Source organism: Aotus nancymaae, unplaced genomic scaffold (genome assembly GCF_030222135.1).
Source record: "Aotus nancymaae isolate 86718 unplaced genomic scaffold, 86718_ANA_hifiasm-v0.15.2.pri h1tg000003l, whole genome shotgun sequence".
NCBI classification, from domain to species: domain Eukaryota; kingdom Metazoa; phylum Chordata; class Mammalia; order Primates; family Aotidae; genus Aotus; species Aotus nancymaae.
Window position 1 is genome coordinate 1,608,019 of NW_026988414.1, and position 20,477 is coordinate 1,628,495.

Here is a 20,477-nt window from a genome sequence, read left to right on the forward strand (position 1 = left end):
CTTCTTGGCTCCTCAGGTCTTGAATTGCCAAGGGCCCTTGTCTTCAGCTGCCCCTGGCCCTCTCTCTCTATCCCCTTCCTTGGAAAGTGGAGGCAGGAAAGGCTGGTGGTCAGAGCCCAGGCTCTGGAGTCAGATGGGCCTGGGTTGAGTCCTCTTCCCTCCAGGTTGTGTGAGATGAGATGAGATGAGTGGCTGCCTTCTCTGAGCTCTCATTCTCTCATTTGTGATATGGGGACACTGTCTTGGCTCTGGAGCTCCTGGGAGGACTAATAAACCCACGTCTATAAGACGCTGGACGGAGACTCAATGACGCGTAGTTTCACAAACATGGAAGGCCTGGGTGAGACTGGGAGCTGCCTGCAGGAGACAGCAGGGGTGAGAGAGGAGCCTGCCCCGCTCTGCAGGTCTCCACCTCTGCATCGCCCCTGCCCCGGGCTGTCTCTGCAAAGTCCCCAGCTCCATAAAAAATTAACAGCCCAGCCAAGAGCAGGGCTCCAGTTCTGACTCACTGACCCCTGGAGTTGCACAAGGAGGGGCGTTCAGCCCAAGCAAGGCCCTCACAGGTGGACCCTGGACGAATGGGGGACAGGAATGCCTGGGAAACCCCTCCCCCCCTTCTTCCCGCCTCCTCTAATCTCTCCACCCAGAAGTCACTGGTTGAAACCAGAGATCAGCAAACTCTGGTCTGAACTTGGTTTTGTAAAGCCTGCATGCAAACTAAGAATGACTTTTGCATTTGTAAATGGTTGAAAAACATCAAAAGAAGAATATTTCATGACACATGGAAATGATCATGAACTTGAAATGTAAGTGACCACAAATAAAGTTTTATTGGAACACAGCCGTGCCCATCTGTTCACGAGTTCTCCGGGCCTGCTTCTGCACTGCAACGGCAAAGGTAAGTCGTTTTGACAGAGTAGGAATGTCCCGCAAAGCACAAAGTAACTACTCTTGCCCCTAACAGAAAAACTTTGCAGACTGGTTTAAAGGAAACCTGCAGGAAGAAGCACCCTGGAGGTTCTGTTGGGGCTGTTAGGTGGGAATCAAGAGTCCCCATTTGGCTGCTAACCAGTCACACCTTAGTCAAGTGACTGGAGCATGTCCCCTCCCTGTACCTCCCCTTTCTCTGTAAAATGGACACAGTGATTCCTTCTCTGTGTACCCAGGATGGCTTGTTTTAGACAGCCTGATTGTCGTTCACCCCTAAGAGGAAATAACTCAAGACAACTTTCTTGTTGCCCAGATGAGAGGGAGGGGACACTTATGGGGAGATGACCATGTCACACTGAGTAGGAGGAACAGGGAGAGAGGAACTCTTTTCTTCACAACCTTATAAAAAAAAAACCCCTCTCTCCCAGAGGCTGTGTTGGGGGCAGCTGGCAACAAAGAGGCCACCCAGACAGGAGTAGCTGCCGGCCGGGGGAGAAGGGCAGGGGCGGGAGGAGGAGCAGCAGCAGCCTGGGCTTCTGCCAAGCTCCGCTTCACCTGCACGCCTCCCGAGACCCAGAACCTGGAGGTAGGCCAACACGCAGACATGCAATGACTTTTTAAAAAAACATTTCCTTTAGAGATGAGGTCTCGCTGTCTCACCCAGGCTGGAGTGCAGTGGCCAAATCATAGCTCACCATAGCCCCAAACTCTGTACTCAAGCGATCCTCCCGCCTCAGCTTCCCGGGTAGCCGGGACTAAAGGCGTGCACCACCACACCTAGACCCACATTTAGTCTTGTCTCTCCCCAGCTCACTCATCGAAGCCAAAGTCCCTATGAGGAAAGAAACTCCTCTTTCCTGTCTCTTGTCTCAAAGAAGGAGAACGTAAAAGCTGAGACATAGCAGGCATGAGGTCAGTGGCCTGGAGGTTAAAGATTAACCCCCCCTACCGTTAAAATCTCAGGCGATCTTAAGGGTGGGGGCAATATGGAGAAATGCCCTGTATGGTTCCCATTCAATCTTGTCAAACCCCCACGGGTACTTCATCAATCAGGACCTCCTCACATGTACTTCCTAAAACTGTAAACCCAAGGCCCTGTCACATGTAATATCTAGAGTTGTGAGCCTGTATAAAGGCAGAGGTTTCCTTTGACGGACGAGCTTGGCTGTTAGGCAACTATGCCACCTTGCTCCCGGCCGAATAAATCACCCCTTCCTTCCCGGTTCGGTGTTCCAGAGGTCTGTTTCTTGCGGCCGCTCCTGCTTCACCTACACTGGCCCAAAGACCCCACAGGATCCGCCCCACCCCCTCAACCTTTCTGATCCAGTCTCCCTTTTCTGTTTCTCCCACCTCATTCATCTCCAGCCTCCCCAGCCTCCCGGCTGGACCCTCCTGCTTGACGGCCCTGACTCCCTGCTGTCCCCTCTTCAGGAACGCCCTTGTCCTCTATGGCGATGGACATGTAACTTCTGCACCTTCTTCAGGTCTCTTCTCAGGAGCCAGATGCTCAGTGAGGACTGCCCTGACAGCCTATTAAAAACTACCCCAGGGGGGCTCACATCTAATCCCAGCACTTTGGGAGACCTAGTCGAGTGGACCGCTTGAGGTCAGGAGTTCGAGACCAGCCTGGCCAACATGGTGAAACCCTGTCTCTACTAAAAATACAAAAATTAGGCTGGGCATGGTGGCTCACGCCTAGAATCCCAGCACTTTGAGAGGCCAAGGTGGGCAGATCACCTGAGATCAGGAGTTCAAGACCAGCCTGGCCAACATGGAGAAACCCTGTCTCTACCAAAAATACAAAATTAGCTGGGCGTGGTGGTACATGCCTGTAATCTCAGCCACTCTCTTGAACCCAGGAGGCAGAGGTTTCGGTGATCGTGCCATTGTACTCTAGACTGGGCAACAAGAGCAAAACTCCATCTCAAAAAAAAAAAAAAAAAAAATTAGCCAGGCGTGGTGGTGCATGCCTGTGGTCCTGGCTACTCAGGAGGCTGAGGTGGGAGGATTGCTCGAGCCTGGGAGGCAGAAGTTGAGGTGAGCTGAGATCATGCCACTGCACTCTAGCCTGGGTGACAGAGGGAGATCCTGTCTCAAAATAATAATATCACATTGGGATTTTGCTAAGGGAGATTTTAGGTGTTCTTGCCACAAAAACAAGCATACACGAGATGATGGATTTTTTTTTCAAGCTCACCCAAAATCCCAAATGGATATATTAATTAGTTTGACTATAGTAACCATTTCATTATGTGTATCAAAGCATCATGTTGTATGCCTTACATATGTACAATAAAACATTAAGAATTAATATAAAGGCCAGGCGTGGGTCAATACTGCTCTGGTCCCACGAACGCTTCTCAACACGGAGACTGCATGAGGGCCTCGTAAAGAGGGCTTGTGCAAAGATCTCTGAGAAGGGAGGCGACTTCTGATCACAAGATCCGGGAGGGTCTTTGCAGATGGGAGCTGGCAAGGAGAAAAGCCTTGCAGTGCAGAGATCACCGAAAGCCTCAGGCTCTGCCTAGGTTCTCAGTATGGAGTGATTTTAATTGCTCTCTGTGTCCGATGCTGGAGATATAAAAGCCCCCTGATGCAGTGGGTGTGGTCAGACCAGTTGCTCATCATCTATACTTCTGATGCAGCTCCACCCTGAGAACTACCGGTGATAAACTCAGAGCACTAGCTTAGCATGTCTTAGAGGATCTCAAGTGCTCCCCCCACTATCTTACCTACCCCTTCACCCTCCCCTTCCACGCCCATAAGATCAATGAGATGGTGCACATAATAAAAGTGTTTGGAGCCCAGAGCTCGGGGCCAACGCGGATCCCAGGCTTGCCTTGGTCCCCTGGACCCGTGCTGTAAATTCTACTCTCGTGTCTCCATCTTTATTTCCTTTTCTGAATCTCTCGTTACTGCCGGGATTATTTTTACAAAAATAGTAAGAATTATTTTTTTGCCACTGCCTATTGCTGTCTGTGTAACACATTTACTCCTCATTTAGTTGTCCCCACAGCCCTATGGGGGAAGGGAGGGCCCTATTGCAATATTTGATGGATGAGGAAACTGAGGCCAGGAGGTGGCTGAGGCAGCCCTACTGCTAAGAAGAGGAGGCTGGTGGACTCCAACTGCAGTGCTCCTGGATCAGAACAGAAGGCGTGGTCTCCTTCCCAGCCAAAACCCTTCCCTACAAAGCAAAATAATTAGACAAAAGAAACCTAGTTGGTTAAAAAACAATCGTTTTTATATTGTAACAAGGTTCAGAATGACACCACCAGGTGTGGTCGGGCGACAGGTGCTGCCCCCAAAGCGGGGTTTGTCCCCTCTCCTGGGCGTCCAGGTGCCCTGTGTCCCTGTCCCGCTCCCATGGAGGGGCGGATGAGGGCCTGGAGGCTTCCCCGGGCCCTGTCTGCTGGCCTGGCCACCCAGGGGCCGCCCTGGACGCCTACCTCTGCAAGCTCAGATCCTCGCTGCCAGGGATCAAGGCTGCGTGCAGGGTCGTGTTGACCCAAGGTCTCGCTGACGCACGGGGCAGGAGAGGATGACGCTACGCTTGCCACAGCAGGTGGCGTGGACCAGGGCTCCTCCCCGACCCCTCCTCGGGGGTCACGCCTGGGCGGGCGCCGATGCCCTCCCCCATTCAGTAGGGGTAGGGGGACACGGCGATGAGCAGGATGAAGACGCTTTGGTGGCGCGGCGCCGCGGCGCGCACGGTGAGCCGGTAGAGGCCGGCGCGGGTGAGCGCACGGCGGGTGTAGACGGCGCCGTGGCCCGCGCGCAGCGGGCGCAGCGCGAAGGGGCTGCGCGGGTCGGGCTCCAGCACGCTGAGCTCGGTGCGGTTGGCGGGGACGCCGGCCTCGGAGAAGGCGGCCAGGCGGGCCACGTCGTGGTGGGCGCGCACTCCCAGGGGCAGCGGCAGCAGCCGGTACTGCAGCGTGGAGGGGCCGCCCGAGCTGCAGTCCTGCGAGCAGCGCCGGAAGCACGTCCTGCGGGCGGCACAGACACAGGCAGACGGGCGGACCGGGGTTGCCGTCGGAGCGCGGCGGGCCGCGTAGACCCGACCTCCCGCCAGCGCTGCGGTTCCGCCCGCGCGCTGCCAGTGCTTCCCCTGCAGCGCCCCACACGCCTTCTCTGCGGGCACCCCCGCCGGCCCGTTGTAGACATCGACAAACTGAGGCCGGAGAGGCCAGAGGCTTGCTCTTTCAGGGTCCCTCCGGGGGACTCTCCAGGGCCATGCCCCAGGGCACCCAGCAGGCACAGGGCAGCACGTGCACCCGCTTCCAACCCCAGCCTAGGTTTCTCGAGCTGTAAGGCCCGGAGCAGGTCGCCCACCAGGAGAGACCCTCCCAGGGCAGCAGCTGCTACCCCTAAGGTCCCCATGTCTCTGTGCATGTTACTGAGTGTCCGTGGCCGCCGTGACGTGACTGGCGTGGTGGGGATGGTTTGGTGCTGGTGTGTCTGAGTCTTGTCCTGGGTTGTGTGTCTGTGCGCATGGTGTGCCTGTGTCTGGGGTTTGATGTGTGTGCTCCTATGTCCCCGTTCTCCCCCACTCCGGCCTCTCCCTGCCCCCAGGGCCCCGGGCGCTCCTGCCTGCATCACTTGTGTGGGGAGTGACAGTGACGGGGCCAGCCTGCACCCTGAGTGACTGAAAAAATGTGCTTTTCCCCAGGGCACAAGGCCTTGCCAACTCAGCCCTTACCCGGGGCTGGGGCCCTGCCGGTAGGTGGCAGGACAGGGTGTGTCCACACACTGGTAGCTGCCTCGGGTGTTGAAGCACATCTGGCCGGGTCCACACTCGATGCCCTCCTCCTCGCACTCATTGATGTCTGGATGGGGGGGGGGGGGTGTGAAGCGGGGGAGGGAGGTGAAAAGGAGGAGGAAGGACAAGCGGGGAGTACGTGGGGAGAAGGACCTTTGGGGGACCAGTGAGGTGAGCAGCCCTTCTCCTCCTGTCCCCAGCCAGTCTGACCCATGACTACCCAGCCTGGAGGCCCCCAGCACCTTCTCAGCCCCCTGGGGGCCAGGGCTTTCCAGGCCATGTAGGTGGGCACCATGGGGAGCTCCTGAGCAAGTGCTGGGTAGGAGGGCCTGGGAGAGATGCGGCTTTCCCTGGGTGGCTGCTTTGCCTGAAGACCCAGAGTGCCCACTGCCCACGGGCAAAGCCCCAACCCTGTCTCCCTCAGTGGACGCCCCGCCCTTCTCAGAGGATGTTCCCTGACCTCCATGGCAGCATGAGGGATGGAGTCAGGCAGGGCAGGTCCCTGTTCTTTAAGGCGGAGGAAGCAACATGCCTGGCCCCAGCCCGGGGTACACCAGGGAAACCGAGCCCGGCTTGGGAGTTAGAGCCCCTTACGATACCATCAGCAGCAGCTGTGCGCCCTGTGCCCAACTGCCACAGTTCTCATCCCCGCTATTTGAGGGGGACTGTGCTAGCCCCATTTAATCAGGAGGCCAGAGGCTGAGAGGTGAAGTGAGTTTCCCATGGACACACAGTAGAGCTGGGATTGGCCCTGCAGGGCTGCTTTCAGAGGCTGCCGGAGTAATCTCTCGGAGCTCCTGTTCAAAGCACGGGCCCTGCTGTGGCTGTGGGAGCCTGGAGTGTTCAAGGAACCCCTCTGAGCCTGCCTCCCCACCCCCACCTCACAGGATGGTTGTGAAGGGGCTGGAGTGAACAGAGTGGGTGAGAGGCCCACATGCCCCGTCCCATGCTGCCTTCCTTAACCCCGAGGGTGTCTGGGCGTCGGCCTGAGCCTGGCTCACCCTGGCAGTTCTTCCCGCTGGGGAGCAGGTGGTAGCCGGCGGGGCACACGCACTGGTAGCTGCCCTCAGTGTTGCGGCAGGCATGCTGGCACAGGTTCCTCACCTGGCACTCATCAAGGTCTGGCCCGGGCATGGAGGGTGGGGCAGGTTGGGGATGGGGGCAGAGAGATGCGCTGAGCCACAGACACCGAGGTGGCCCGTGCCTACCTGCTGGGCTGTGGCGCTGCCCTGCTCCTCCCTGTCCTGCCCCTCCCAGCCCGGGTTCAGGGGTTGGGGGAGTCCCTGGGCTTGGTGAGAGCGGGGAGCCCCACTCTACCTACCCCGTGCTTGCCAAGGAATAGAGGGAGAAGCCCAGGTGGGAATGCTGAGGCGTCAGCTCTGGGGCAGGCCGCCGCCTCTTTGTTCCTTTCTGCAGGGTCCAGGGGCCATTCCCAACCCCCACCCCTCTACCCAGCAGTCCCTCATCACATTCTCATGTCTACCTGGAACATTCTTCTTCACCCCTGAGAATCTCTCCCTCCCTGACTGCTAAGAGGAGTGTTTCTCAAAGAGGGTTCTGGGTACCACCTGCCTCAGATGCCCTCCCTCCGGGCAAAGCATCCTGAAGCCAAATGGTTTAAAAGATGCCCCACCCCCCATCTCGGAAGCCCCCTGCCCAGTAGCACAGCCAAGGCTCTGAGGCCCCCTGCATGGGAGAAGCCCCCATCCACCACACCAGCCACCCCGCTTGCCTGGGAGGTCTGGGTTTCTCAGCTCGGTGGGTAGCCCGTGCATAACCACCCCAGGAGCCCAACGTGCCCTAGTGGCTGTGTCCTGCGGGTGATCAGGGCCTGGCCTTACCCGTGCAGACTCCATTCTGCCTGATGAAGCCAGGAGGGCACCAGGCCCGGCCCATGCTGCTCAGGGCCACGGGACCCGGCCGGAGAGAGAGCCAGGCATGATAGGAGCCACCGGGGACAGAGGCTCGGGGCCGCAGCCAGGGCGCTGGAGGGCCTCGGTGGCTGACGGCGGTGACATTTTGTCCATTCCGTTCCAGCGAGGTGCAGGTCTTGCCGTCTCGGAGGAGGGTCTGGCCTGGCGGGCACAGGCAGCGGTGGCTGCCCTGGAGGTTGCGGCACTGGTAGGCGCAGGCCTTGGGCAGCTGCAGGCACTCATTGACATCTGCAGAGGGGCAGGGGCAGGCATGTGCACAGGTGGCCCAGGGCTCCCTGCAGCCAGCAGCCATCGCCTGGCCCTGCCTTCTCTCTTGCTGGCACTCCCTAGAATCACGCCATCCCATGTTGCATATGGGCCACTGCATGCCCCTCTCCTGGGGCCAAGCCCAGCCTCCTCTCTGACTCCACCTACGGCTCTCAGCATCATCCCAGCCTCCAGCTCCCCGTCAGCCCCACAGCAGCCCAGTTAGATCCATGCCCTCTCCTAAGCCTCTCTGAGATCCACCAATTGCCTCCACCATCCTCCCCCTCCTGAGATTCCCTGGAAGGTGACCCCACAGGGTTGGGCTGAGGTTTTGGTCACGGGCAGGCACCCAGTGAGCACACAGCATCAGCTACTGTTTGGTTATTCTCGGAACTCACCAGCACGGGCGCCATAGACACCTACGGCCCCTGAGCTGGGGGTGCCAGCCAGAGAGTGGGTATCCCCGTACCTAGGCAGGGCAGGCTGGGGCCCTGCATCCGGTAGCCCCTGGGGCAGCTGCAGCGGTGACCGCCTGGGGTGTTCTCGCAGAGCTGGTTGTAGTGACAGTCGCCCACCCCCTCCAGGCATTCATCCACATCTGGGAGGCAGGGGCATGGTCAGGGGCTGAGATCTAGCCCAGATCCCTTCCCAGAAGGGACAGATCATCCGCCTCCATATCTGGGCCTCCTCCCTGTCCCCTCCTCCAGTTTCAGTGCCACCAACCTGCATGGCAACCCTCGTGCCACCTCCCCAGTTATACCAGGTTGGAGGTCAAGAGGGTTCCTGGTCCCAAAGAAAGGAAGGGGCTTAAAGGGTGGGCTTTGGGGGCAGAGTCCTGGGTTCTGCTGAGTTCTGCCATATTCTACCCCTTGGGCAAGGAACGCTCCCTCTCTGAGCCTCAGTGTCCTCCTCCGTAAAGAGGGTAAAGATGTGACCTCTTCATGGGGTGGTGAGGAGGGGAGCCTCGTATGTGGGAAGAGCTAAAAACGTGGTGAGAAGGGAGGACAGGTGTCAGGGTGAATCGCTGGGCACTCTGAGGGCTCTGGGGCCACGAGGTGCGATGGCTGATCCTCTGGGGTCAGGCTCCACCATGCTTCCCTCTCCACCGGACAGTCTCTCAGAGAAGCCAGTGGGTCCACGATCCTGCAGCCATAGACTGCTAGAACAGGAAGGATCACTGAGGTCACCCGTCCAGGGGTGGCACCTAGGTTTCATCTCAAAGGCTGACTGCACCTGCTCCATGGTGGCTGGGGGGCTGCTGGGATGAGAAGGATTCAGAAGTGGCCTCTAGCTGGGCTTTGATTCGTGGGGGGAATAGAACGGACGGCAGAGGGAGCGTGTGTTCGCCATCCCTGACCTGGCTCCCTCTTTATCGAGCAGACAAGGAACTGAGGTCCAGAAAGGAAAACACCCCTGTCAAAGAAGGGGCAAGCTGCCAGGAGCCAGGGTAGGGCTGAGACGTCCAGAGCCCGGCACAGGTTTCCTCACCAGCCTCGCTGTGCTCCTTCTGCCAAGAGTCCCAGTTTTCCCGGGAACCCAGAAGCCCAGTGACACACAGCCCCATCCACTGATCACTGGCAACCTTTGCGTTTCCAGGAGTAAGGACAGGCCGCACGCGGTGGCCCCATCACCTTCACAGCCGGCCCCGTCAGCAGCCACCCGGAAGCCAGGCCCACAGTCGGGGAGGCAGCGGTAGGATCCCAGCAGGTTCACACAGCGCTGTCCCTCTTGGCAGAGGTGAGCATCCCATGCACACTCGTCCACATCTAGGGGCAGATCAGGGAAGACGGCTGTGTGAACATCACCCTAGGCCTTCCTCACCACCTGGCCCTGGCCCAGCCTATCCACAGAGGCTTCGTCCCTGGGCCCAGGAGCCACAGGCAGCAAGGTCCCCACCCCTTCTGCTAGCTCTTTCCATCGCCCTTCTCCCACCCCAAAACACAGGGCCCACTCCAAGGGACCCGAGCGCCTAGGCCTGCAGCTTCCGATGCAAGGCTGCAGACAGTGCTCCCTTGGGCACCCGGCTTGGAGCCCAGCAGAGACTTAGCGGCACCAGGCCCTCCCGGTGGGAGTACAGGGACGCAGATTGGGGGTCAGCGTCAGGACCATCTCCCAAGGTCAAGTTTGTCATCCAGCACCATTGCCGAGGGGGACAACTCACTTGCCAGTCTCTGTCAGTTGGAAATGATGCTGAGTGTTGGGAAAGCTTCCGAGGCCTGTTCAGGTTCAGAATGCCGTGAGCATGTGATAACTGCCCATAGACCTCTGGGGCTCCCCATCACCCTCTGATACCTGGGCCTCGCTCAGCTGCAGCTCCCACAGCAGGAAGGAGCCTGGTGGGGATATGGCATTGGGACCCCTAGACTGACACTGAATGCCCTCAAGGATGGGTCACCCTGCAGGTCTGTGTCTCCAGCCAGGGTCCTGGCCCTGGGAACCCTTCTGCACACCTGGGCCAGGTCCGAGGAGCACCTCTCCTCCCAGGGGCCCCTCACCTCTGCAGTTCCTGTCATCCCAGGCCAAGGCAAAGCCAGCTGGGCAGGCGCAGGAGAAGCGGCCGGGTGCGTTAAGGCAGGAGTGGGAGCAGGGGCTGGGGCCTCCCGAGCACTCGTCCCTGTCTGGGGCAGGAAGGGGTCTGGTGGTCTCTGCTCCCAGGCCCTCCTGCCAGCTGGCTGGGAGAGCCCATCTATCCCAGTATCCCGAGCTGAGAGACTTCCCATATCCATGCCAAGGGGGTCGGGGGGGATGGGGGGGCACTCACCCACACAAAAAGCTCCCTGGGAGTCCAGCTTAAAGCCCTCGGGGCAGCCGACCTCATTCTCCTCTGCAAGGCAAAGAGAACAGACCCTAAGGATATGGGGGTGTCCTCTCCCATGGCTGTGCTGGCTGTAGCCCAGGCTCGCAGCCTCTCCCCACTGCCCGCCCCACTGCCAGCTTGGCCGGGCAGAGCCAAGATGGTGCCAGAGAGTCAGCGAGCCCATTTCTTGCCCAGGCCTGTTGGAGGCAATGACCGAAGGGCATCCAGTCAAGGAAATGTGTCCTGAAGGGCTCCCAGTGGGGCTGGGCAGTGAGTCAGGCAGCCCCAGGAGACCATTAAAATCAAATGCAGGAAGTGAACACGTGCAGCACGGCACTCCTGAGACCCCAGCGGCAATGCACGGAGAGCGCCAGGAGGGGCAGAGGACAGCGTGAGCCGGGCAGCAAGAACAAAGGCAGGGGAGCGGGGAGCTGGGTTCTGGGGGCGGGAAGGTCACGAGGCCGTCTGAATCAGTCTTGTGGCTTCCCTGGGCCACGCTGGAAGAAGAATTGTCTTGGGCCGCACGTAAAATACACTAACACTAAGGATAGCTGATGAGCTAAAAAGTAATCGCAAAAACATCTCCTAACGTTTTAAGAAAGTTTACGAATTTGTGTTGCGCTCACTTGAAGCTGTCCTGGGTGGCATGCAGCCCGTGGGCCGTGGGTGGGACAAGCTTGGTCCAAATAGTTGTAGGGACAGCCACCCTTAATGAAGCAGCCACTAGGGGCCAGGCTAGGGTTTTAGAGACAACCTCTATACGGCGACCCCCTGCAAGGAAGGCCATGTCATGCCCACTGTGCAGATGCGAACTCTGAGGCTCAGGGAGGAACAAGCCATTGCCCCCAAGATGCCACAGCCAGAAAGTGGTGCACTTGGGATCTGAACCAGGGTCTGCCTGACCTTAAAGCTGTGCTCTTATCACTACTGCTTATTCAATGTTCAAAACATGTTGGGACCTCAAATCATGTGAACACATGTATCTTTGGCGTTCACTGGGTAAGAATGGAAAGCGTGTTCCTCTGGTTCTCCAGGGGTTCCAACAGTGGTTCCTGGTCCCCTGGGTGGGGCCGCCATACAAGTGCCCTCGGGAGAAGAGGGTGGGGTGACTCAATCCCTGAGCATCAGCCTGGGGTGGCAGGACCTTCTCCTTGGGGCCTGGGGTGGCTGGACCTTCTCCTTGGGGCCTGGGGAAAGGATCCAGAGGGTGGGACGGGGGTGGCTGAGAGAGCTGTGTCCCTGTGAGGAGGGATGGGAGTGGGGACAGGCCAGGTGGGCCGTCTCAGTCCCCAGTCTCTGGCCCATGGTCAGTGGATGTTGGGGGCAGGAGTGGCTTCCAGCCATGCGAATTTGGGCCCCTGGCAGGTTTTAGCTGGGGCGGTGGGGGTGGGACAAAGCAGGGGGCCCTCACCCGCTTGCAGGGCTGTCGTGAGCTGGAAGCGCAGGGCCTCGGCCTCTGGGTCGAAGGCCGAGCTGATAGCCGAGGCCCGAAGGTGCTGCACCAGCTGGGGCTGGGGGCCCCGGGCCGAGTCGTACTGGATGCTGTGGTTGCAACGCAGGAACGAGGGGAGGCTGCCCTGGAGGAAGCGCTGTGTGGAGCCCACAAACAGCCGGCCAGGCCCCGTCTGCACATAGCGCTCCTCAAAGTCCTGCAGGAGGAAGAGGAGGGAGGAGGAGGAGGGGAGGGGGAGAGGGAGACAGAGGTCAGGGACGGAAGGGGAGGAGGCAATTTCAGCTCCCAAGCAGCCTGAGAGCCTTACCCCAAGTCAGGGGCTGGGGAGGCTTGGGAGGAGATGGGGTGAGCCTCCCAGAGCCTCTTCTAACCAGCTGGGCTGCGCTGGGCAGCTCGCCTCTCTTCAGGACTCCTGCTTTGGAACAAGGAGAACACTCTGATCTGGGGTCGCAGGGCTCAGAGCATTCCCTCATGGGCTCACACTTGAGCCCATTACAACTGCTTACCCTACCCTAAGTTCAAGTCCAGACTGTGACCCAGCCCTGTGGTTGTGGGCCTGGGAGGAGGGAGAGTAGGCCTGGCTGCTCACGGGTAGTTGAGAGCTGGGCGCCTCCATCTCTCTCACCCACCCCGTCTGCACACCCGAGGGCGTGACCCACCTGCACGTGCAGATCTGCATCAGCCAGGCTCTCGGGGACACCGCCATCGACCACCACGTCAAGGAGCAGGAGGCCATCGGGATCCAGGCCCCGGGCCACCTGGGTCATCGTGAGCAGCTCCCCTGCAATCCATCCCCGCCCAGCACAGTCACCAGGGAGCTCCTGGGCTCCTGCTTCAGCCCTACCTGGCCCACCTGGGGGAGGCCCTGCTTACCTGTAGCAAACTCCACGTGTGACTCCTGCCGGAACCTGCCCCCCGTCAGGGAGTGGCCGTTCAGGGCCTCCCCACTCTCTCCGGCCAGGGCCCAGTAGATGGGGGCGATGGTGACCACGAGCACCCGCATCAGAGGCCCTGGGTGGGGCAGGGCGTGGACGCTGAGTTAGGGCTGATCTTCAGGGCAGCCACTCTCCTGCTCAAGGGCCCTTCATGGCTCCCCACTGCCCCCAGGAGAGCTTGGCCCCTTCCCTCACTGCCTACACTCAGCCTTGTGACCGCCATGCCAATTATTTAACCAGAATCCAGGAAATGGTGGAGGCAAACAATCTACTTTCTGGAGTAGCTGTGCAGTTAATAAATTTATACAAGGAAATGTTGGGTAACATGGCGAGACTCTGTCTCTACAAAAAATAAAAATGTTTACACAATTAGCCAGGTGTGGTGGCATACGCCTATAGTCCCGGCTACCGGGGAGGCTGAGGTAGGAGGATCCCTTGAGCCTGGCAGGTTGAGGCTGCAGTGAGCTGTGACCCACTGCACCACTGCATTCCAGTCTGGGCAACAAAGCCAGAGGCAGTCTCGAAAAGAGAAAAAGAAGGAAGAAATGCGTGTACCTTGCTGATATTCAACTCAGCTCAACAAACGCTGATTGAGGGCCTGGGTCACCACGGAGCCAGGGACTCCACTGACTGTTGGTACAAATTTGCTGAGTTGAAATCAACCAACTTTTCTAACTTGCAGATCCCTTCTGGATGAGCCCAGGAGGAGGAGGATCGTTCCAAACCATTTGAAAAAAGAGCCAAAAAATTGCCCTAGACGATCGGGTGCGGTGGCTCATGTCTGTAATCCCAGCGCTTTGGGAGGCCGAGGTAGGTGGATCACAAGATCAAGAGATACAGACCAGCCTGGCCAACATAGTGAAACCCTGTCTCTACTAAAAAAGTACAAAAATTAGCTGGGCATGGTGGCACTCGCCTGTAATCCCAGCTATTCAGGAGGCTGAGCGAGGAGAATCGCTTGAGCCTGGGAGGTGGAGGTCGTGGTAAGCTGAGATCACACCACTGCACTCCAGCCTGGGCGACAAAAGCAAAACTCCATCTCAAAAAAAAAAAAAAAAAATTGCCCTGGATGTGAATTCTCAGAGCTTCCGTGATGGCCCACCCTCCACGTAGGGCCAGGTGGGGCCACGGACTGGGCAAGGGGACACTTGCCCAGAGTGCCCTTGCTCAGAGTCAGGGATGGTGCCAGCTTTGCAAGGTTCACAGGAGCCGGCCAGGCCCGTACACGAGCACCACCTTCTCAGCCTCTCTGTGCATGTTTCCATGGAGCAGGGCCTGGCCCTCGGGCCTGGGGCCACATGCTTCTCCAGGGCTCATGCTCCCACAGCTGGAATAAGCAGCCAAGTCTAGGCAGCGTCTTGCTTCATTTGCTGTCTGCCCACAGTCAACTCGGAGTGATCCCCTCCCCCAGCACAATCTGCTGACCTACACTGTTCATGCAGGACCATGAACAAGGGCAGCTTCAGAGGAGCTGCTTTTAGTGAAGACCCCGTGAGCACTGCCCCGTCTGGACCCCATGAGGGGCCATGGAGTCCTTGAGAAGGGAGAAACGGTGAGGTCCGCTGTCACAAGCTCTGCAAGTGTCTCAGAGCGTTCATAGCCCAGACTCCGGACATAGCTCTGTGCTCAGCTGACTCTTCTTGGTCCTCTGGGTTTTCTAGAGAATTCAGTTCTCTATGCTTCCCACTTCCTGTCACCTCCAGCCTGCACCCCTCACTCATGACTGGAGATCCCTCCACTTCCATCAGCCTGGGCCTTAATAATGGGGAGAAGCCTCGGGGAGCCATCACTGGCTTCAGAAACTACAATCTGAGTGCCTGCACCCCCAGAACACACACTCGGAGTGCCTGCAGCCCCAGAACACACACTCTGAGCACCTGCACCCCCAGAACACACACTCGGAGCGCCTGCAGCCCCAGAACACACACTCTGAGCGCCTGCACCCCCAGAACACACACTCTGAGCGCCTGCACCCCCAGAACACACACTCGGAGCGCCTGCAGCCCCAGAACACACACTCGGAGTGCCTGCACCCCCAGAACACACACTCGGAGCGCCTGCAGCCCCAGAACACACACTCGGAGCGCCTGCACCCCCAGAACACACACTCTGAGTACCTGCACTCCCAGAACACACACTCGGAGCGCCTGCAGCCCCAGAACACACACTCTGAGTGCCTGCACCCCCAGAACACACACTCTGAGGGCCTGCACCCCCAGAACACACACTCGGAGCGCCTGCAGCCCCAGAACACACACTCGGAGCGCCTGCAGCCCCAGAACACACACTCTGAGGGGCTGCACCCCCAGAACACACACTCGGAGTGCCTGCACCCCCAGAACACACACTGAGTGCCTGCACCCCCAGAACACACACTCTGAGGGCCTGCACCCCCAGAACACACAATCTGAGCACCTGCACCCCCAGAACAAACACTCTGAGTGCCTGCACCCCCAGAACACACACTCTGAGGGCCTGCACCCCCAGAACACACACTCTGAGTGTCTGCACCCCCAGAACACTGACCATTTCACACACTCTTGGTCTGACTATAAATGTAGTTGCTTTTTTTTTTTTTTTTTTTTTTGAGAAAGAGCCTTGCTGTCACCAGGCTGGAGTGCAGTGGTGCAATCTCAGCTCACTGCAACCTCCACCTCCTGGTTCAAGCGATTCTCCTGCTGCAGCCTCCCAAGTAGCTGGGATTACAGGTGCCCACCACCATACCTGGCTAATTTTTGTATTTTTAGTAAAGACAGGGTTTCACTATGTTGACCAGGCTGGTCTCCAACTCCCAACCTCGTGATCTGCCTTGGCCTCCCAAAGTGCTGGGATTATAGGCGTGAGCCATCGCACCCAGCCAAATGCAGTTACTTTGTTTTGGGGAGGTTGTGAGGGGGAGGAAGTTCCCTGCACCTCAGTCTATTTGGCTTGCACTCAGCTTTGAGAAGTACTCAGACGTGCTCTGGGCATCTGGCCCTGAGCAAGTCTCGGAACACAGGCTCTGCCCCTCCTAGGTCCAGCATGCTCCAGAGGATCCTCGCTGGGCCAGGAAGTGGCCCAGATGCAGGTGATGCTCTGCCTCCCACTCACCCACGTTTGCAGGGACATGGTGGATGCTGCTGTGGATGCTGGTGACCCCGGAGCGCGCCTCCTGCATCACGCTGGTGTTCAGTGTGGCCACGCCAAGTTTCTGGCCATTGATCACCCCCAACATGCTGCCCCGGCTCCCCTGGGGCTCCCCTGTAAGGAGGGAAAAGAACGATAGTGCCACTGACTATCCACCCCCGGGACCCAGAGCACAAGCAGGTTCTGTTGTCATTCCCATTTCACGAAGGAGTAAGTGCGGGCTGGGAGAGTTCATGTCCACTTGTCCAAGGACACACAGCTAAGCGGTGATGGACTCAAAGCCTGGGGGATCTTGGCTCTAAAAGAGAAGGGAGGCTGCCAGGAGGAATCCTAGGCTGGGGGGCGGGGCTGGCTTCTAATTCTGGCTTTGCCAACGCCTTCCTTGAAACCTGGCCACATCAGGCTCCCAGGCCACACCTGAGTTGGCTCACCTGCGACATGAGGAGGTGGGACCACAAACCCACAGAAGACCTGTGGGTATCTGGAATGCCAGGTGCCCACGATGGCACAGCTGGCATACTGCGGGAGCCAGGGCACTGAGCCAGAACCGGGTGCTGTCACCTGAGCAGCCCCATTCCATCAGTGCTGCTGGCTTCTGCTGCCCTGCAGCTGGCCTCGCTGGGTGGGCTGGCTTCCTAGCGGCCACCCGCCAGGCCATCTGTGAGCAGATGCTCTTTAGCGCTAATCAAACGGATGGCGCAGACACAGGGGGTGCTTCCTCTGACTAATGGGCCAGCTGTCTTGTTGAGGCAGATGGCATTCCAGGGGACGAGAGACAGAAGTTAGCCTGCCTCTCCACTCACCAGCTCTCAGGGGAAATTAACAACCAATTGCCCATGATCTGTCAAAAAATAACATAAAACACTCAACTGCTAGGATCCTAAATGGATGAATCAAGGGGCTGGCTAATTTTGGGTTCTAGGAAGCAGGGCCATTTCCTGCAGTCTGTAGTTGGGGTTTGATGAGATTTGAAGCTCATCTGGGATGTTTCCCATCAGTATCCGATGCTCTGGGGCCTCTGGCGGGGACAGCAGAAGGGCCACGAACCTAACCCTGGCCTTTTAATAGGGGGGTGAGGAAGGAATCGGGAGCTGCAGACGAGAAGGCTGCAGCGTGACCCGGGCAGCTTTGGCAGAGGACAGGAAAGGAAACCAGGCACGGCAAGCCACCGCCACGTCTCTCAGACATAGAGCGACGTAGCCACCTCTTGTCCCCCACGAGGCCAGGACTGGGACCTGCCAGGCTGATGAGAAGAAAGAATGAGGCAGTCAGGAGGGAAAACAGGTTTACAGTGAGAGGCTCCCAAGCCCAGAACTCCCCTTACCCACCAGTGCCCCTTCAGGAAATCGCCCCATGGAAATACTCAGGCCACACACAAAGACGCACACTACCACGGTGCGGTTTTGGGGAATGGAAACTAGAAAAATAAAGCACACGGCTTGTTTGACAGAGCCAAGAGAAGTGAAGATGAGAAACGTTCCCGTGGAATGATACGAAGACAATGAGAAAGTCGTGGGCTGATGTGAATCACGATGGGATGTCTTCCAACACAGGAAGGAAAAGTGGCAGGTTACAGGGGTTGTGAATGTGACATTTATAAAAAGAAAAGTGTACCTCTTCTATGCAGAGAGAAGAGTGCGGAAGAACATAGCTCCCCAAATAATTGCCCAAGTTACTTTGGGTCACTGAATTATGGGTGAGAATTAGCCTTTTCTTCATAGATCTCCGTAGTGTCTGGCCTTTCTACAACTGACATATACAAAGGAAGAATACTTGATATTAAAAAAAAATGGAGGCTGGTTATGGATGGAATTGTACCACCCCACCCCAAATTCATACTTCAGTTGAAGTCCCAGCCTCCAGGACCTCGGAATGTGACCTTATTTGAAGATAGGGTCTTTATAGAGGAAGTCAGTTAGAATGAGGTCATTAGGGCTGGCCTAATCCAATGCGACTAGGGTCCTTATAAACAGGGAAGCTTAGACGCACAGGGAGACCGCACGGGAAGATGAAGGTGGAGGTGGGGGTGATGTTTTGACAAGCCACAGAATGCCGAGGACCACCGCAAGATTCCGGGAGAGAGACCCGGACCAGATCCTCCCACAGTCCACAGAAGGAAGCGGGGCTGCTGGCGGTGTGATCCTGGATTTCAGCCTCCAGAACGGTGGGGCCGTCAGTGCCGCTTAAGCCTCCAGCTTGTGCTTTTTCACCAGCAGCCCTAGAGAACGAATACAGAGGCCACGTGCACAGCTCTGTGGTTTGGACTGGGGCTTGCCAACAGGACAGGGTAAGAAGTGGGATCATGGCCTGAAATAGAGGGGGTTCTGCTTAGACCTGAGGCTGTCTCCGAGGCCACATCTCCAGCTGGGGGTCAGAGAACTGCTGAACTTTCAGAGCTGTATGGGTTGGTACCCTGCCCAACCTATGAGATAATGAGAGCAGGAGCAGGAACCAGAAAGGGTTCCACATCTGGTTGGCAGTGGGTTTCATGTGGATTGCCAGGGGGCCACGTGTTAGGTACCAATTCCAAATAGCTGAGAGGTGCTGCCTGGGAGGACTCATTGGAGAAAGATTCTGCCAGCGTATGTGGTGATAGATTAGTGATGTCTGCCAGGGACAGAGAGCGAGACACATGGCCACACATAGGGAGTGTTCCCTCCAGAGGCACAGGCCACAGAAATAGTATCTTATGACTTGCCTTTATGCAAGGCTGAATTTGTTTACTGTGGTTTCTCAGGATAGACCTTTTCTTAATTTTAAAGTTTGATCTGACCCAAGGGAGAAGGGAGGTGACTGAGGAATCCGAGATGGCAAGGGTCTGTCCCACCAGGAAGCCATCTCTTTTCCCACCACCTGCCATGGCCACGCAATGCGTGAACTTGGGACACAAGCTGATGCACAGATTTTTCGCAGCAGCCCCCGAGGCACCGGGGATGCCCTTGTCTTCCTCCGCCTGCTTCCTGGGGCTGTGCGGTGTCCAGACAGAGGACATGCATTTGTGCCAGTTAAGCAGGAACAGCCAGTGTTCCCTGTCCAAGATGAGCAGCAAACACTTAGCACCTCCAAGACTCTAAATGGGCAGGGTAGGGGTTCATTCTGGGCTTGTGATGAAGCAAAGGGAAGAGGTGGGGAGCTGGCAAGGTAGGGGGCCAGGTCCCCCATAATCACCACACAATTCCCATCAGCAGGAGATCCTCCCTCTGTCCACAAAGGTCCAGACAGGGATGCCCCATACCTCTCACGACCAGGAAGGCCCGGGCTGTGGCAGAGCCCAGGAGGTTGTGAGCGACGCAGTCGTAGGCGCCTGCATCCCCAGCCTCCACACTCTCCAGCCACAGGCTCCCATCGGGCAGGGTCCGGAGCCGCCGGCTGGCCTGCAAGGGGCGACCTGCCCACAGCCACTCGATGGTGGGCGCGGGCTCTCCAGTGGCCTGGCACCGCAGGGCCACATCATCCCCGGATCTCACTGTCGTGTCCTGGGGCTCTACCTGGAACACTGGAGCACCTGTGGGAGGCCCGGGTGGCTTTTAGAAAGATTTAATTATTTTTGCATATTCAAATGGAATATGTTCGTTTAGACACACTGGGAAATCCAGAGAGGCAGAAAGGAGAAAGTAAGAACCACACAGGATCGTTCCACCCAGTCACCTTCCTGAATAGTTCCCTCTAGATACTGTTTCTTCATGAAAATATCATATGGCCGTATCTCCTTTTATTTTGTTTTATTTTATTTTTTGAGATTGAGTCTCACTCTGTCACCCAGGCTGGAGTGCAATGGCACCATCTCGGCTCACTGTAACCTCCACCTCCCGAGTTCAAGTGATTCTCCTGCCTCAGCCTCCTGAGTTGCTGGGATTACAGGCATGTGCCACCACACCCAGCTAATTTTTGTATTTTTGGTAGAGATGGGGTTTTGCCATATTGACCATGCTGGTCTCGTACTCCTAACCTCAGGTGATCCGCCCTCCTTGGCCTCCCAAAGTGCTGGGATTACAGTCTCAGCCACCATGTCTAGCCCTGGCTCTCTTTTATAAGAATACTTGTAGCCAGGTGTGATGGCTCATGCCTGTAATCCCAGCACTTTGGGAGGCTGAGGTAGGTGAATTGCTTGAACCTAGAACTTTGAGAAGAGCCTGGCCAACATGGTGAAACCCCATTTCTACTAAAAAAATACAAACATTAGTCAGGTGTGCTGGTGTGTGCCTTTAATCCCAGCTATTTGAGAGGCTGACCCAGGAGAACTGCTTGAACCTCGGAGGCAGAGGTTATAGTGAGCCAAGATTGCGCCACTGAACTC

General features: G+C 57.5%; 1 protein-coding gene and 1 long non-coding RNA gene across 2 annotated transcripts in view; one reads left to right on the top strand and one right to left on the bottom strand.

The window, feature by feature from the left end:
• The first annotated feature begins 671 nt into the window (after positions 1-671).
• LOC105721067 (uncharacterized) lies at positions 672-3,228 on the top strand. Its single transcript, XR_010342420.1, has 3 exons — positions 672-898; positions 1,740-1,842; positions 2,296-3,228. It is a non-coding gene; the product is annotated as an uncharacterized LOC105721067 (long non-coding RNA).
• Positions 3,229-4,570: 1,342 nt separating this feature from the next.
• HMCN2 (hemicentin 2) overlaps positions 4,571-20,477 on the bottom strand; it is a 162,606-nt gene continuing 146,699 nt past the window's right edge. The window contains exons 86-98 of the mRNA XM_064377021.1: positions 19,416-19,685; positions 16,145-16,294; positions 12,993-13,130; positions 12,779-12,900; positions 12,078-12,315; positions 10,631-10,693; positions 10,365-10,487; positions 9,501-9,635; positions 8,339-8,467; positions 7,531-7,851; positions 6,691-6,810; positions 5,630-5,756; positions 4,571-4,916 (exon numbers count right to left, since the gene is read on the bottom strand). Of these exons, the coding sequence (XP_064233091.1) occupies positions 4,571-4,916; positions 5,630-5,756; positions 6,691-6,810; positions 7,531-7,851; positions 8,339-8,467; positions 9,501-9,635; positions 10,365-10,487; positions 10,631-10,693; positions 12,078-12,315; positions 12,779-12,900; positions 12,993-13,130; positions 16,145-16,294; positions 19,416-19,685 (2,282 nt within the window). The remainder of the gene's footprint in view (positions 4,917-5,629; positions 5,757-6,690; positions 6,811-7,530; positions 7,852-8,338; positions 8,468-9,500; positions 9,636-10,364; positions 10,488-10,630; positions 10,694-12,077; positions 12,316-12,778; positions 12,901-12,992; positions 13,131-16,144; positions 16,295-19,415; positions 19,686-20,477) is intronic.